Source organism: Anarrhichthys ocellatus, unplaced genomic scaffold (assembly GCF_004355925.1).
Source record: "Anarrhichthys ocellatus isolate YVR2014 unplaced genomic scaffold, GSC_Weel_1.0 scaffold1, whole genome shotgun sequence".
Lineage (NCBI taxonomy): Eukaryota > Metazoa > Chordata > Actinopteri > Perciformes > Anarhichadidae > Anarrhichthys > Anarrhichthys ocellatus.
Genome location: NW_022280031.1, coordinates 2,515,744 through 2,532,161, shown reverse-complemented (window position 1 = coordinate 2,532,161; position 16,418 = coordinate 2,515,744). Strand labels below are relative to the sequence as shown.

Below are 16,418 nucleotides of genomic sequence, written 5' to 3'. Positions count from 1 at the left end.
TAAAGGTGCTGATGTTTCTAATTAGGTGGCGCTACTCTATTTGAACCTCAAGAAGCTTATGGTAGTAGAATGTACTGTAGCTGCTGTTCATGTCCGAGCATCAAAACACAGATAAAAGAGGAACATGTGAACAAAGAAAAAGCAATATGTCTGCGCCTGTCGTGTCACGGGTCAAAAGAACCACAGCTGACGTCATTCAGGGCAGATGGGCTTATTTTACTTGTATTGCAGTGTTGACTGTATTAAAACGCAATACCAGTTTGAAACCCCCTTTTTGAACATCTAGGGATGTATATAGCATCAGAAAAGCATGCTTGTGATAAAGTATGTGTGGCTTTTTGGTCACTAGAATATTAGATCCATCCATTGAAAAAAAGACTGGAGGCATGAAGGCATATGGATGACAGGGACACAAAACACAAAGCTATATCTGGCTTATCTGTGGCAGAACATGGCAGAAATTACCTTTAGCTTCATCAGTATTGCTGAAAAATGTGGAACCCAATTTAGCAGTTTTCCCTGTCCACTCTCAAAAATATAAAAAAAAGTTAGTGCCTAAAAATGAGGCCTGTGATTTGGCCACTTTTACTTAATGCCTTCCCCCCCCCCCATTATAGCAGATTCATTTAGATGGTGATGTTTTACATAAATGTCTCTCTGCCATTGCCCGACTCCTCACCAGCTAAACTTTTGGCCAACAGATGGTAATTATTTTACTACTGTGCAAAGGCTCCTTCATAAGACGGTGTGATACATAAAACTCTGGTTTTGATGTACTTGTGTCCCTTGACAAGCCTTCTTGTGTGCATGTGGGTCAATCTGACTGCACAACAGCAAACTGCATCCTGTTCCACTCATTGATGACTGATCAGGTTCCACTCAATAAGCTAGAAAAGGCAGCTTTGTTTTTTAAATCTGGTGTTACGTTTTGAACTTTCAATTTGTTTTAAACAGATTGTGCCCCCAATATTTTAAGCTAGGACTCCTGCTGCAGGATAAAACGTTGCCAAAAAGCAAAACTACTGCCCTCTAGTGTCTCGATTGTGGAGGTACTTGTGTTTCCGGTGATGCTGATTGGAAAAAAAAAAAACCTGTATGAACTGAAACGTTTTCTTTTTCTATTATTGTAACTGTACAATAAATATATTTAAGAAACAATTTAAATTAAAATCCAACCTATAAAATCTCTTCACTTGTGTGTTCAGTATACTTCAGCCGGTGACAAAACCCTCAAGACAAGTTGTGGTTTGAGCATTTCACATCTTTATTTCAGTTTGTTTTTTTTAAACAATGTTGTGGCACCCAGGTCTACAGTCTGAAAACGTGCACAAAAGTTTTTCTTTCCTGCAAATAAAAAATAAAATCATTTTCTGAGTAAAGCAAAGAGCAGGAAACTAGTGTTAACTCACAACCCTTTCTTTGTCTAGTTCCAGAGCTTCAATCATTTCAGTTCTCAGCCTCATCATCACATCCAATAGACAGATCACTCAGTTTACAGGAGTTCATCCCCCTTTGGTAGTTTAAAAAAAAATAGTTCCTCCATTTAAAACAATATTCCAACTTTTTTTTTTTTTTTTAAGTATATATATATATATATATCAGTCTTTACAAAAAAAGTGAGGAGAACCCTCTGCTTCAGATTCCTAGAGCCAAGCCCAGATCCCCCCAAAACCTCCCATCCCAGCAAAATTTGAACACATGATCTCAGGACTAGGAGAGGGGGAAAACAGGAACGACGTGTGGAGAAGGGGAAAATTGACATGTGTAGTAATACACATTTCAAATGATCTGGATAAATTTAAACAAGAGTGTTAAAACATTTGTCATGATAACCAAACATAATAATCAGTGACAGTGCATTGTACAGCTACGTATTCTCAGTGACACGAGTGTAATCAATGTTACAAGAACTTCAACTTGAAACGGTGACAAAGGGGGAGAATGATGTGCATGTTTAAGTGAGTATGGACATAAAATAGAGAGGTGGACTTTGTGGAACTGGGTGAGGAAAGGGGGGCGCGTCTATATAAACACAGAATAAAAGTCACTCTATTCTTATTTTTGATATGTTTTTTATTTTTCCTTTTTTGTCTTTTCCTTTTTAAAGAAAAAAAAATGACTGTACAGAACTAAATCTATATGCCTATTCATAGTTTTCAAACTCTACTCCTCTGTGATGGTAAAGAAAGAAAAAGGGAAGATAGAAGTAATAAATCATTAAAACCTCCAACTCGACTCAAAAAGGGAATTAAAAACCTAATTGTTTGCTTCTTTCGACTAAAACCAAAACAAATGAAATAAATAATGAACTCAGCAGATCAAAATCGGTTGAAATGATTTCAAATGAGGAAGAGGCAGCATAATATATAAACTCTTAAGTTGGATAGTTGCATTGACTGCTTTATGGTGGCCGATGATATAAAAGTGAGATTTAGTGCAGATGCAGTGTGTATCAGTTGGCTGCCAGTCCTGTGGCCTCAGAGGAAAGCCTGGAGAAACAGAGAGACACCCGGAGAGAGAATAAGGCATGCAATCAGACAGGCAAGATAAATGTCATTTACAGTACATTACATCATTAGAATAAAATGCTAGATAAGGTTCATCAATACATTGATTTCAGGAAAGGTATGCTGGGATATAAAAAGATAATTACTTCAGTTTGGCTGCTCCTCTTTTCAACAGCCGTTAAGAGTCAGCTCTCAAACTGATACTTCATTGTTTTCTGATTTAATAAAGCAGTTTTAAAGTTCTACATCTTCAGAAACATGCTTACTCGCATTCTTAGAGAATTAAGATTGATAGTAACCAGTTAGCTTAGCATAAAGAACTGGAAAGGGGTAGCTTCATTCTGTCCAAAGATAACAGAATTGTACTACCAGCCCCTCTAACGCTCACTAATTAGCATATTGAATCTGGTTTGTTTGCAAACAAAACTTCAGGAAGTCACTGCTTCTGGCCGTGAAATAGTGTGACACGTAAGCCGAGTAAAACCACAATGTGTTGGCTTTTTATTTTATTCCTAATCTTTAGAGGCGCTTTTACTTTGGACAGAGCTTGGCTCCTTGTTTGCAGTCTCTCTGTTAAGCTGGCCATTGCTACATATTTAACGTCTAGACATGAGAGTGATATTCATCTTCTCAACTAACTCTCAACATAAGATGCAAATTAGTATTTCCCAAAGTGTCAAACTATTCCTTTAAAGCGAAGCTTAACTGGTTGTATGTTTTAGTATTTTTCACATCACTACAGTCCTCTAACTAAAGGGTTTGTCGCTGTTGATACCTGAGGGCAGATTTACTTGGAATTGAAATTACATTTGCTTCATTTATAGGCAAAAATTAAATAAAACCAACATGGTACATATACTCTCCATTATAAACGGCCAACAATGGTCACGTAAAATTCACCAGAAGAAAACTATTCCCATGAATACAATATGACATCTTAAAGAGAGCCGCTACCTGAGCAGAGCTTACACAAAGAGACAAACGCTTCAGTAAAACCAGTGAAGGAATTCACCGTCCATGCTCGTTTCAAAGTCATTTAAAAATAGAATGCACTCAACATGTCTTATCTTTAAGAGACAGGCCAAATCAAGCTACAGATATGCATTTTATAAATATGGCAGCAGCCATTTGTCTGGCTGTTCAACACTGTGCATTTGTTTTCTGTAGGAAGCGTGGCACAGCCAGATACAAAAGCAAGTGCAGGTACAAACAACAGAGAGCATCGTCAGTACTTTAGTAGTAGATGACTTATGTTTCCTTGGTTAGTAAGGGGAAAGCCTTCGCCTTTTAGACTTGGAGCTCAGCTCGGGGGCGATTTTGGGCTCAGCGGGTATTGGGTGTGCGGGGTTACTGGCCCCGCTGACAACATGGAGGGCCAGGAGAGGGAGGGGCTTGAGACTGAGGAGACTTGACACACAGGCAGGAGAGCTGGGGAGCAGGGAATCAGTGGAAGAGGAGGAGGAGGAGGAAGAGGAGGGAGGAGGCGGCCCTGGAGCCAACAAGGACAGAGGGATGGAGGCTGAGGGGGGCACCACACAGGAGGAAGAGGAGGAGGAGGAGGAGGAAGAGATAGCAGCAGAGGAGGTGGTGGTAGTAGCAGTAGTAGTAGTGGTGGTAGTAGTAGTAGTAGAGGTGGAGGGAGAGCACAGGCTGGTCTGTTCAGGGTTCAAGGAGGAGGAGGAGGGAGGAGGTTTAGAGGACTCTACACTGTAGAAAGAGAGACAAGGAGAGAGGGACAACACAGTCGGGATGGGTCACAGGGCAGGCTGGTGAGCAATGGGTGGGACGGGGGAGGGGGGGCAGGGGTAGGAAGGGGGGTGAGGGAGTTGTGTGGGGGGGGGGGAGAAATCACTCAGGGATGTGATCAAAACAAGACAAAAAGCTTCATTAGAAACAAATGTGTCAACCCGAAAAGGAAAAGGAGAATTTAAAAAAAAAAAAATCACATCTTCAGTGATTGATTGATGTGAAGCCAAGTGAAGAGCAGAATAAAGGAAAAGGCAGACCAAGACAGAGCTAGCAACACTAAAGTGATGATTAACCGTAGCCAAAGAATTACCATAAACTAAATAATTTGAACACAAATCCACATTTAAAAAGTCAATGCTGCAGGTAGGCCTGTTCTATATTTGCATACGATATTGGGTACATAAGCTTTATTATTCTTTAATGGATTACTGTAGTATTGTGACAGGAGAAAGCTGATCTAGGTTAGGTAAAGAAAGTGTTTTTCTTTAAAACGTATAGACTACATTTTAAACAAACTGACCGTAACACAGCACAACACGTTCAACGATTCGCTCTTTAAAGCCTGAGACTGAATGAATCACCTGTTGAGAGCTGACAAAGTACACCACCGATTGATTATCTCACCTGGCGTTGATGAGGTACTCCGCCAGACTGATGCTGGCAGGCGAGCCAGTGATGGTGACCTGGCGGTCAGTCGATCCATCCACTGGATTCGCAATCTTGATCTGGGCGCCCGACATTTGCCTGATCTCGTTGATCTTGGCTCCCTGGCGGCCGATGATGCACCCAATAAGCTGCAGTGGAGAAGAGCGGGGAAGTTAAGTGAGAGGAACGCGTAATAGACAAAAAACACATGCCTCTGGTAAAGTTAGCAACTTGGGGGTAACAAGCTTAAATAACGCTTATTCTTCTTATTAGAGCGTTTGTTTGGATTTTTTGTGGGTTTGATTGCAGTTATCATAGATACAGCAGAATTGTGAATGAGCAAACAGTCAATAACTTTAACAGTGATTAAAAAACACAATTTGAAGCACTTACATCATTTGGAATGGTCATCTCATGGGAACTGGTTTGAGCAGAAGCATCTATCCCTGAAAAAAATAAAAAGAAAGTTATAACTAACAATGATTAAATAATCAAAGGAGTATGTGTAGAACTTGGCTGACAGAACATCAAATGTCATAAGCAATGGCTCGCCCTCCATTGACCCAATGAGCTTCAGCAACAGATTTCAAAGCGCTGTCCATTTAGAGGTGCTGAAATGTCTCGCTTTACATATGATTTTCTGTCGGCTTTGCTGAAGTTTATTGCCACATTTTGATCAAGTCATTGTTACGGTTGCACCGAACGCTATCAGTCGGTATTTGTTCTAAATGGTTTTCAACCTCTTCATCTAAATTTACCAGGAGCAACACAGCTGGACACACATGCCCAAAAATACACGAGATACATTTGTTGTGAGCAGTTTGATGTTGGAACCATTTTTTTTAACCATAGTTTCTACATCAAATTGCTCACAGGTCTGTGGATTATCGGGAGTAACCGGGTCATGATTTCTGGAAATGGACATTGCTGCCGAGTCTTTCAAATACTGCCATACAGTCCTCTTATATTGGAGCAGGACAACACCTCTACGGCCGATAAATAGCTGTACAGGTAAGAGGGTGAACTGTCCCTTTAAGTTATTAAGAGTAAAATTTGAGTTTTCTTCAAATGTGTTTGGGCAACAAAAACAACATTTGATTATTTTGCAACAAATCCGGACTTTTGGGGCTGATGTTGTGCTGCCTACCAGTGAATCCCTGGTTGCTTGGTGCAATGGGGAAGGGGCTCTGCTGCATGGCCAGCTGGTGAAGCTTGGTGAGCTGTGGAGAGATAGCAGCAGAGGAAGACTGTGAGAGTGACAGAGAGGGCAGGGAGAGAAATGGAGGAAATGGAAAACACAGGAAGAGGGAAAAACAGAACAAAAACAGATCACAGTCAGTACAGACAGCTACACAAAGAAGCTCCGCAAAAACACACCGCGGCGTGTATGTCTCTTATACTTTCACAAAGCTCTACTCAGGTGTCTGAAAATCATTGTGTTTTATGACTCGTCTATGTGGGGTACCCCGTAGGTATTCCTCCAAAGTGCAGGCTGCATCTCTTGGTAATGCTTTCTCGCAGTCGTCGGGGTCAGGGCAAAGTCACAATACACAAGGGAGGGAGCTCTCAATGTGGAGGCCATTTCCTAATCATCACTAATACAGGACCCAAAACATGAACGGAGAAAATCTCAACTTAGCGTCACACTTTACCACTAAATCTGGAAGGTACAGATTCTAGTTTTAAAAAACAAAAACTGCTGTCGGTATTGACAAACTGATTAGATAAACATAATCACACTTTTTAATGAAACTATATATCTATATATAATATTCAGTGGCATGTATGACTAATAATATACAGTCTATCACATCCAATGCTCCTGATAGAACATCTAAAGCTCATTAAAAAGAGAGAAGGATAAATTTAGCAGAGAGACAAGTTGGCAGAGTACAACGTAATAATGAAGCGTGAATGAAAGGGGGGGGGGGGGGCGCAACATATTTATCTGGGACAGACTAATGAATGAGGCACGTTAAACAAGACAGAACAATAAAAAGGAAAACACAGAAAACAGTGAGCAGCAGGAACAGATTATTATTCATGGAACAGTGGAGAGTCTGGACAAACACAAACGGCAAATGTCGGTTTAATTAACTGACTGCCAGTCAAATGGCTAACATGAAGTACAAACAGTGCTGCTCTCTAAATGACAGAATAGGATAATAGTAGGTCAAAAACTGAATTAGGGGCAAGTTTAGCTACAGTTATAGGCTGTAAAATGAGGCGTGTGTAGGTGGGATGGCGGTTGCACATTTTGGAGAAGGACAGCTGTAATTATGGGTGGGAGTGATGGGGTCATATAAAAATGTCTGCACTTACATCTGGCTGTGGAATGGCGTGCTGTCCTTGTACGGCATACGCCTGAAACAATCAAAAACAAAGCTTTCATGGGCCTCACATCTGATTTGGGTCAAGTTACCGCTCCACCTCTCCGATAGCTCTAGAAGACTCCAACACATCAAAGCCTCTTCTGAACTGATATCATTTAAGAATATCAACACACATGTCTTGTCTTGTTTCCACATTTGAGGGAAAAGAGAAATCTTTAGAGACATTATAGTGTAATTAAGGGTTAGGTTTTTCTTCTTTTCAAAAATAAAAAATGTATTTAGTGATATTAAAGACCTTGTAATGTTAAGCCAACAAGCACCAGAAAGCATGTTGGAACTTTAACATTAAAATAACAAAGAGAAGGTCATTTACCAAACTGGAAAAGGTTTTATGGTCATCCGACTACTACTACTAGCTGTCTCTTCAAAGAATCAGCAAAAGCAGCTTTGGTTAAAACCCTGCAGTTACTCATAACTATTGAGGTCGTGCCCAATCATATCCATGAGAAAAAACTGAATTTATCACTCAAGATGTTTCTTAGAGTGAATATATTCTGAGCCTTTCATCTCACTTAAATATTTCCAAGTATATAATATTCTGCATAGATATGCATCCCACACTGATACAAGCCAAAATGACATCATGAATAAAAAGGTGTCGTATGTACCTGTCCGCCTGCGAAGATGACGGGGGATCCTGAAGGCTTGGGTCGGTAGGGGATAGTGACCCCCTTAGGGGGAGACTGCAGAGGAGACAAAGAAGGTGGACGTGTTACTACATTGCTACCCATGTAATCATATAGAAGGAGCGAAATCTACTGTAGAAGTTTTTAAAATTACAAATGTAGTACACGAACGTTTGTACCAACAACAATTCTACTTGAAGCATATCAGCATACACCGGGGACGTTGCAGTAAAAATTTGGCACGAAGACACAACAAACAAAAATTTGAATTCAAATGAATATTAGTTCAGAGACCATTTTTTCCTACCCGATACCTAAACTTGCGTATGTGCTAATACAGAGTACTATTCCAATTACCAGTGCATTACAAACAAAACAGTTTAACAGGTCATAATTTGCTCTGTAATATCCATTTTACATCTTTAAATAACTGTATATATTCCAGTTTATTGCCAGAGCGTTAATTTTACAAGACAACATTTGAACACATCATGATTTACCTTTACCCAATACTCATTCTCACTGAATAGAGCTTGAACTCATGTTACATAATGCAACCTCCGTACGTTAGCCGTTAGCTCCGTTATTTAGTTACGGAGCACCGTGCTGCCCAGCGGCTGCCAACTACTAAAGTTAACGAGCTCTCCTCCTGACGAATTCAACACGTATTTGTTGTTTACAGTGTAGCACTAACAGGAAAGAAAACAGGGTGTAGTACTAGTTGGCACATGTGCAGTACCAATCGGGCAGGATGTATGGATCGACAAATGTTATTGTACCAGTGTAGTGTAAATGAGCTGATGGATCATATGATTAAGTGATATTCTGTAAGTGCATCGCCTCACATACTCCCTGATACCCAACAGTTTAGGCTGTATTGGAGGCATTTCCAATATCGGTACAACTATAAAATTAGTGAAGCTATCTAAATAAATTTGACAGCTCATTAGCTTTGGATTTTGAATATATATAGCCAATAATATGGTCATCCTTCAAAGTTTACTATAACAATATTATGAATATTGCCCTGTAATGATTTTGTAATAGCTGTACAGTTCTAATCCTGTGGATCAGATCGAGACATCCCCGGTCCCAACGCAAAGCACAGCAGCCAAAAACCCAGAAATAACACGATTTTACATCATTAATTTAAAAGGTCAACAGCTGCCACTTCATTTGCTTCAGAGCTTCCATGAGTCTACTTACCTCAAGCATGACCACGCAGATCTGCTTCACACACTCAATTATCGACTGGGGGGTACCAGCAATGGTGATTGCTCGCTCTGTGGAGTTGGGCAGCATGTCTCCTGCCACTTGTACCTGAGCACCAGTTGACTGGAACACACAAACAGAGTAAAATGAGAATTCAAGACCCGCTGTGCATCAGTGTTTGATGTACTGGAAAGGTGACAAGACAGCTAATGCTAAAAAGGAGTCGGGCTCGTATTGTTTTGAATTTAATTCTCTTTTCTAGGCATACTTCTCGAATTTCCTTGATCTTGCAGCCACCTTTCCCGATGAGGGAGCCACACTGGCTGGCAGGCACCACAATGCGTAGGGTCACTGGGGGCTTGCTGGTTGCTGTGCTGTTTGTCATTGAGCTGCTTATGTCCTGGGAAAAAAATACATAAAAGATGAAGGTTCATCTAGTTTGTGTTGGGGCTGGTTGCTGCCGACCAGTGAATTCATAAATCAGCATAATCTGTGACCTACCTCTTCCAGCTTTTCAATGATCATGGAGAATGCCTTAAAGATGGCGGTGGTTGGACCTGCCAAAGTAATGATCCTCTCCGGACAGTTGCCCTCAGAGATGTTGATGCGAGCACCGCTCTGCAGACAGAGAGAAGAGCAAGGACTTATAAAGAAGAAATTTGGAAGAACTTCCTATGGTGAAGACAAATCTGTGGCTGCTTATAATAACAATAAAAGCCGGCCTCTTGGTAATTATATTTGTTTGTACTTTACCATAACTAGAATAAAGACATAACGACAAAAGGCCTCACCTCTTCTCTCATCTTCTTCACAGATTCACCTTTCTATTAGCAGAGAATCAAAGTCAGACTCATTATCACTTAGAAACACACAGATCTTCAAATAATGACAGACAATCAAAATATTTATTAAATACCAGCTTACCTTTCCGATTATACTTCCGACTTCCTAAAATAGGAAAAGATAACGTTTCATTAATCATCTTTTTTACACTAGTCATTGTTTACTGCTTGAGTTGGACATGTCTAACCTCTCTAGCTACAGCTTGCATAGTTCATCAGGTAATGAAGAAAACTTCATTAAATAAGGCTCTATGGTTTCCCCAACACTGGACCAAGAAGAACAGTTGTTACTGCAAGTACTGTAAACAGCCTCATCAATAATCAAGTCCCTGGCTCTGTAGCACGGGCAGTTTTTGTTTCTGCCTGAATCTACAGACTCAAGATGCTGTCGTTGACCACAGTGGGATCCAGCATGCAGTCAGCACACAGTATATGCAGGCTGCTAACGCCTAGCTAGTGCTGGGGCTCTTATTTTGGATGCTACGAGCTAGCAGAGCTTTTAGAGGATAATGTTTTGGATGCATCAATGCATACATATGTCCGCAGCATAAGATGACGTTTCAGAGTCAGATTTTGAGCAGCCACTTTTTGCCACATGGCATCTAAGCATTTGAAACCACAACAACAGACCACGGTGGGATTCAAAGCTGCAACAAGTGCGTGGCTATGCTGCTGTGAAAGCCAGATTGATTTGTGACAATGGCGAATGCAATCTCATGCCTCCTGGTTGCAGATTTTAACCAAGTGTCCGGTGTTAATAATACCATTTGATCTTTAAAGGGGCTCTGTGATCATGCAGGGGAGGGTGATGAGTTTAACTCTGCTCACAGCAAAAAAAGACAAACATATTGTGAGTCCAACTATTTTTTATTGACAAAGACGAAAACAAGGTCCATCTCAACACATCAATGTCCCTGCCTTTTATACATCCCTGAGCAGCTTCATTTCCATGAATATGACATCATAGACTCTTAGAGTGCTGACACGTGCAGCTTATGGGTGACCTCACCTTGCCATGCATGAGCAGCCTAATGGTAAGGGTGACATTGAGCCCTCCTTCAATCACACCGGAGTCCATAACTGCAACCTGGTCGTCCGTGCAGAACTGGGGTCTTTGGTCACCGAGATGGCTCTAAAAAAGGTCATAGCAGACAAGAGATGATATACCAAGGATGATGACCTCATGGGACTGAATTACAACACAGTAAAGAAGATAGAAAACACGTGGCATGGATGCAGATTAGGGTTAACAAAAGTAAGACATGTGGTGTGCCTCTAATTCAATCTATAACAAGTGGCCTGTTCACCAAAGAGGTAAAGAGTAAATATCTCTCGTTAGAATAAACAATCCCACACACAGTGTGTTAGTAGTACACTACATAGTATTTACATTCTGGCACTCACTGGCCAATACACAAATATCTGACCTCTTAAGATGTCTTAATGCTTAAGAATTGCATATTCGTACTGCATATAGATATTACTATACTATATGGCCATAGATTTAAATGTGAGCATAGATAAAGTATATAAAGGAACCGTTTACACAGTTTAGCAATTACCTTATTTTGTCGAACTAAAACCTGCACCTAAAACACACCAGACCATGTAACATACTTTAGCTAAATGTGTAATGTTGAACGAAAAATGTGCAAATATATATGAGGTTATACCTGGTTTTCCATTAGACAAATGTCTCCTTACTGAACCTATTCAAAGAGAATATGATAGATCTGTGTCACAGCTCATGCTAACGTTGTTACTTATGAATACTGATGCGTAGTACAATGAATCGTATGAAATAGCTCAGGACTCACTTTCACTGTGCCAACTACACGCTGCTAGTTTGGTGCATTTATTTTCAAACATCTGAGTGCTGCTCCGACCCAAGTTATACGACTACAAACAAGTAAATTAGCATTGAATCCAGCTCCATGCTAACTGAAAAACACATTGCTCGTATGCTAACGATGTCTTCATTTGCGATGAATCAAGTTTATCAACACAATTACCGACTATTACTCCCCCATTACTGGACCTACATTTCCTAAAATACATTCATACATATGTCCAGAATGAAAAGCGGACATTTAACGGCTTACTTTGCGCGTGTTGGTTAGTTCAAAGTAAGTCCATGAACTATTTACGCTTTTTGTAAGTCTGTTAGCCTTTTAGCATGTTGGTTTCTCACCGTGCTGGAAAAATGAATGGAGCATGCGTGCGCTACTTAGCTAAGCTAGCAAGTTAGCATAATTAGTCAACGTTATTAATAGCTGACCAAATATCAACAGCTATGTAGCACTGTAGATGTGTCCTGGTTTGATAACGTACAGGCGCTAAACAACAGACAGCAGGTTATTAAAGCCACATTAAGATCAAACTTCTCCGTAGCTAGCTAAGCTAGCCAAATGCTTCTGGACAGACAGACTGCGTGCTCATCATCGTGCGGCCTGTTAGCATGCTGGACAACAAGCCGCTAGCTGCTGGGCGCGATTTCTTTTCGCTACTTCTCATCATAACAACTAATATTAAAAAACACCAAATATCAGAATAAAACTTACCTGATGAGTGTGCTGGAGGAGACCGGGGGGAGGGTTGGGGTTGTAAGGGTAGAAGGGGAGAGGTTCGGGAGGGTAGAGACCCGGGGGAGAGTTTAGAAAGGACTCGGGGAAGAGGGAAGAGTGATGTGAGATCGAGCTCCACTCCTTTACACAAAGACAACAAAACTATAACCTCTGAACTTTCGCCTTTCACCCAACCCAAACCCCCATCCTGAGTTTTGGTATGACCCACAGATGCCCAAAAATCTCGTCTATAAATAAGTTATTGTAGCACACTTTTTTTTGACATTATGCAACAACATGAAAGCGGAATGAAAGAATTTCATCAAAAAATAAGTTTTTGCGCAAATTATACACATTATTCCATTTGTTTAAACAGGGAGCTCTGTTGTTGAAAATAACTGATGGCCCACGTGTTTTTCATGTATTCAAAAATTAATTAACAAACAGGTGAACGCTTTACGAATGTTTCTAATATGTTCATATTTACAAACTTCAATAAGATACCTAATAATAAGCACACTGGTGGGCGTAAAGTGTATTGCAACTCAGTTTTTAACTTAAAATATTTACCATCCTGGCAACAACAAATTGTGTCAGTCTTTTAATTTAAATGTATTTATTAAACAAGTTTGATTTAAATTAATTAATGCAGATACAAAGCAATGCAGAACAATGCATTCTGCAGTCATGTGTAGCAGTGAACACAAATTAGCATAAAATAGACACTTAATATCTGTATCAATCTCCATCTCAAGGTGAAACTTCCTAAGAAAAGAGAAAAAAGCATAATATACATATATTCTTTTACTGAATCACAATGTTAGATTTTCTCATCATTTAGCCCCTCTTCAAATTATTTCAATACATTTGTACACCAATGTACTTGTAGTGGACCATTTCCCCAAAAACACCACAAACTAGAGACATGATGGAATGCAAACACAGCAAAATGCTGTGAAAATGTTTACAGCAACAGCGTATGCATGCATTTCTTGTGAGATATAACAGCTTTTTAGCTACCTTTATTTTATTTTCAATTAGTATGTCCTGTTTAAAGTGATAAGTATGACTTTAGTGTATTTATTTGTAATAGTAAGGTTGCACTTTTGTAATGTGACACTTCTGAAAAAGCCTGGTGTCCTCAGTCTTAGTCACTACTGCTGCTGCTGCTGCTGCTGCTACTGCTGCTGGAGGACTGTGAAGAAAAAGAGAAAAATTATATACTATACACATTCATATTTTAATATAGTTTAAAACACAAACAGCAATTGTTTAAAAAGCATTTTGAAGATGTCACCCTTGGCAGCGGTGATGGGCATTTTACAAACTAAGCAATTCATTTATTATTTAACAACTATCCCGACGATTAATCAACAGTACAATTAATCCGTAGTTGCAGCAATATTTACCACAAATGTTGTAAAGAACATATAGCTTTACTTTCCATTATTATAATTGAGTGTTTTGTCTGTTCTCATACAAGTCAGCAAAATGTTTCATAATACAATCTAGTAACTGTTTGTTTTGATGTGCCATAGCAACCTAATGATAATATATCTATATTACTCTTCAAGTACAACCTAAACCATGTATCTGCAGCTGTACTGCACTTTGCACCTGAGACATGAGAGCATTTCTTTTGTTCTGGTGTTTGCAACACTGATTGACATGAAGTTGGAGGCCTGGGGCTGAGGGACTTAGGCAGGTTAAAGTTTCATATTGTTATCGAGTATTGGCATAAATACTTCACCTACAGGGAGAGCCATTTAAAACAATGTGGCATATCTGTAGACATCTCACCTTGCCATGTTTGTGCCCCTTCGCCTTCTTCATCTTCTTCCCCTTTTTCATCTTTTTGTGGGCTTTATGTCCATCCAACCCCATTCCCATTCCAGGCAATCCTCCAGCAAATGCTCCAGCCATGGGATTTAACCCTCCATGATGATGATCTTTGTGGTGACCTTTGTGATCTTTGTGATCTTTATGATCCTTGTGGCCTTTATGGCCTTTTTGGTGACACCCTTTTGGAGAGTGCGGGTATGGACCTGGGTGAGTACCTGCAGGAGGGACTAGTGGATATCCACCTGGAGCTCCATAAGGCATGGCCCCTGGAGGTACATGTGGCCCCATGGTTGGGTTCATGCCCCCTGGGTATTGCCCAGCTGGATATTGCCCAGCTGGATATTGCCCAGCTGGGTATTGCCCAGCTGGGAATTGCCCAGGATGTGATGGTTGGGGGAAGAGTCCCGATGTAGGTGCAACATGATATGCAGGGTTGTAGCCAGGAGGGTAGGCAGGGTTTGGTGGGCCCACTGGAGGGGGAGGACCTAATATAGATAAAAACATGCATACACACATTATTTTTCAGAGCACCTATATCACCAGGCCTAAAAAAATAATGATATGCTGGTTATGTATAATATGATATCCCACCTTGATTTGGCCACATGGTTATGATTTTTGACCTGACAAGTCAAACACTTCAGGTCTCAATCGAACTCCTGAGGAAACAGTGGGAAAGTAAATGCAATTAATATTTGATTCAGTAAAATTACATTACAAGCAAAAAGCAACTATTATTACAAGTTTAACTACACAGTGTCTTATTATATAATTTATGTGGGTGTTGATTCAATCCAAATCAAACAAGTCACCACACATGCTTTACATGACAATGTAGTTTCTGATCCGAGATGATATACTTTGTATCTGTCACCACACCTGGTTGTCAGATCTGCTATCCATGCTGTATAAAAATGTTCATAAGTAACTCGAAATATTAAAATCAGTTTTCAAGAGTTTCCAATACCTTTCGTCAACATGGCTGTAGATATTCTGTACTTTATCTTACAGTATCAATAGCCAAGATGAAACCCTCGAATTGCTTGTTTAGTCTACCAAAGAGTTCAAAACCCCATATGAACATAAATAATATGATCTAAATCAGCTGATGAATTGACAGGCTAACTATTTCAACTTTTCTATTGCGCCATGCGTTTTAGATTCTCTGTAAATGGTACGCTTAAAAACAATTGAGTCAATACAACAGTGACGGAATGAACGTTACCATCATGGGAGCCGAGGTTTGTTTTAAAACTTTATTACAACGACAAACAAAATACTTGAGCAACAAACTATACCCGTGCACACATTATGCACATATTTTCAGACACATTATGCACCGATCACAATACAGCCAGTGTGTCGTCTAATGCCTCGACAACGTTAGACTTTCTTCATTTAACTCTAGAAATCACAAAGCTCGAAATGATCGGATTGCTGTAGTTTCTGGTTGTTTTGTTTTGTACACGCTATTTATAATCAAAACTGTCAATGTCATAGGTTTACCTTGGAAACTTTCTTCAGGATTGCTTTCTCAGTTCATCAGGAATGACGTGCTCCCTGTCAGTCTTCCGCATTGAGCTGCACGGACGCAGCAATACAAATGCATCAGAAAGCCACGCCCGTTGTTTAAGGCTACGCACGTTATTTACGTCATGGCAAAAGTCCAGCAAGCTCTGAAAAAGTTGATCGACGTGTTTCTGTGGGACAAAAGATACATGATTATGGTGTCCTCCCATTGGGAATGATATATTTAAAAGGGAGGAGCCAAGTGGGGTTTGGCCATGACACGCACACACACGCGCACACACTTGAAACGACAAATAAATCAATGACGTCATGGATCAACAGTTATGTAAACAGCTACATACAACATATGGCTTTCTAGCTATAATAAGTGTAATTTTAACAAATATGATTTTAAAAAAAATCAAAGATATTGGTAAATATAGCTCTCCCTGTGGCTCACCTGCATAACCAAAGGTATCAATGTGCCTACCAACAAACCTTTGACAGCAGATATTTTGACATGTCACTT

At 40.0% G+C, this 16,418-nt stretch overlaps 2 protein-coding genes across 5 annotated transcripts; both read right to left on the bottom strand.

The window, feature by feature from the left end:
- Positions 1-1,243: 1,243 nt before the first annotated feature.
- On the bottom strand, positions 1,244-12,696 carry LOC116378118 (poly(rC)-binding protein 2). Of its 4 annotated transcripts, none has more exons than XM_031839965.1 (14): positions 12,536-12,695; positions 11,648-11,683; positions 10,984-11,106; positions 10,057-10,080; positions 9,924-9,956; positions 9,634-9,750; positions 9,401-9,532; positions 9,127-9,255; positions 7,903-7,977; positions 7,224-7,265; positions 6,049-6,148; positions 5,295-5,347; positions 4,881-5,050; positions 1,244-2,489 (listed from the first exon to the last, which is right to left on the bottom strand). In XM_031839965.1, exons 2-14 carry the CDS (start codon positions 11,657-11,659, stop codon positions 2,453-2,455), a joined length of 1,047 nt encoding a protein of 348 aa, XP_031695825.1. In that variant the 5' UTR covers positions 11,660-11,683; positions 12,536-12,695; the 3' UTR covers positions 1,244-2,452. The 4 variants fall into 4 exon arrangements, with proteins under 4 accessions (XP_031695825.1, XP_031695894.1, XP_031696041.1 ...); XM_031840034.1 differs by having other exon boundaries at positions 6,049-6,121; XM_031840181.1 differs by lacking the exon at positions 11,648-11,683.
- A 434-nt stretch (positions 12,697-13,130) lies between these two features.
- On the bottom strand, positions 13,131-16,108 carry prr13 (proline rich 13). Its single transcript, XM_031844867.1, has 4 exons — positions 15,887-16,108; positions 14,972-15,039; positions 14,339-14,865; positions 13,131-13,733 (listed from the first exon to the last, which is right to left on the bottom strand). The coding sequence occupies exons 2-4, from the start codon at positions 14,985-14,987 to the stop codon at positions 13,686-13,688; spliced, it is 591 nt and encodes a 196-aa protein (XP_031700727.1). The 5' UTR covers positions 14,988-15,039; positions 15,887-16,108; the 3' UTR covers positions 13,131-13,685.
- Positions 16,109-16,418: the final 310 nt, after the last annotated feature.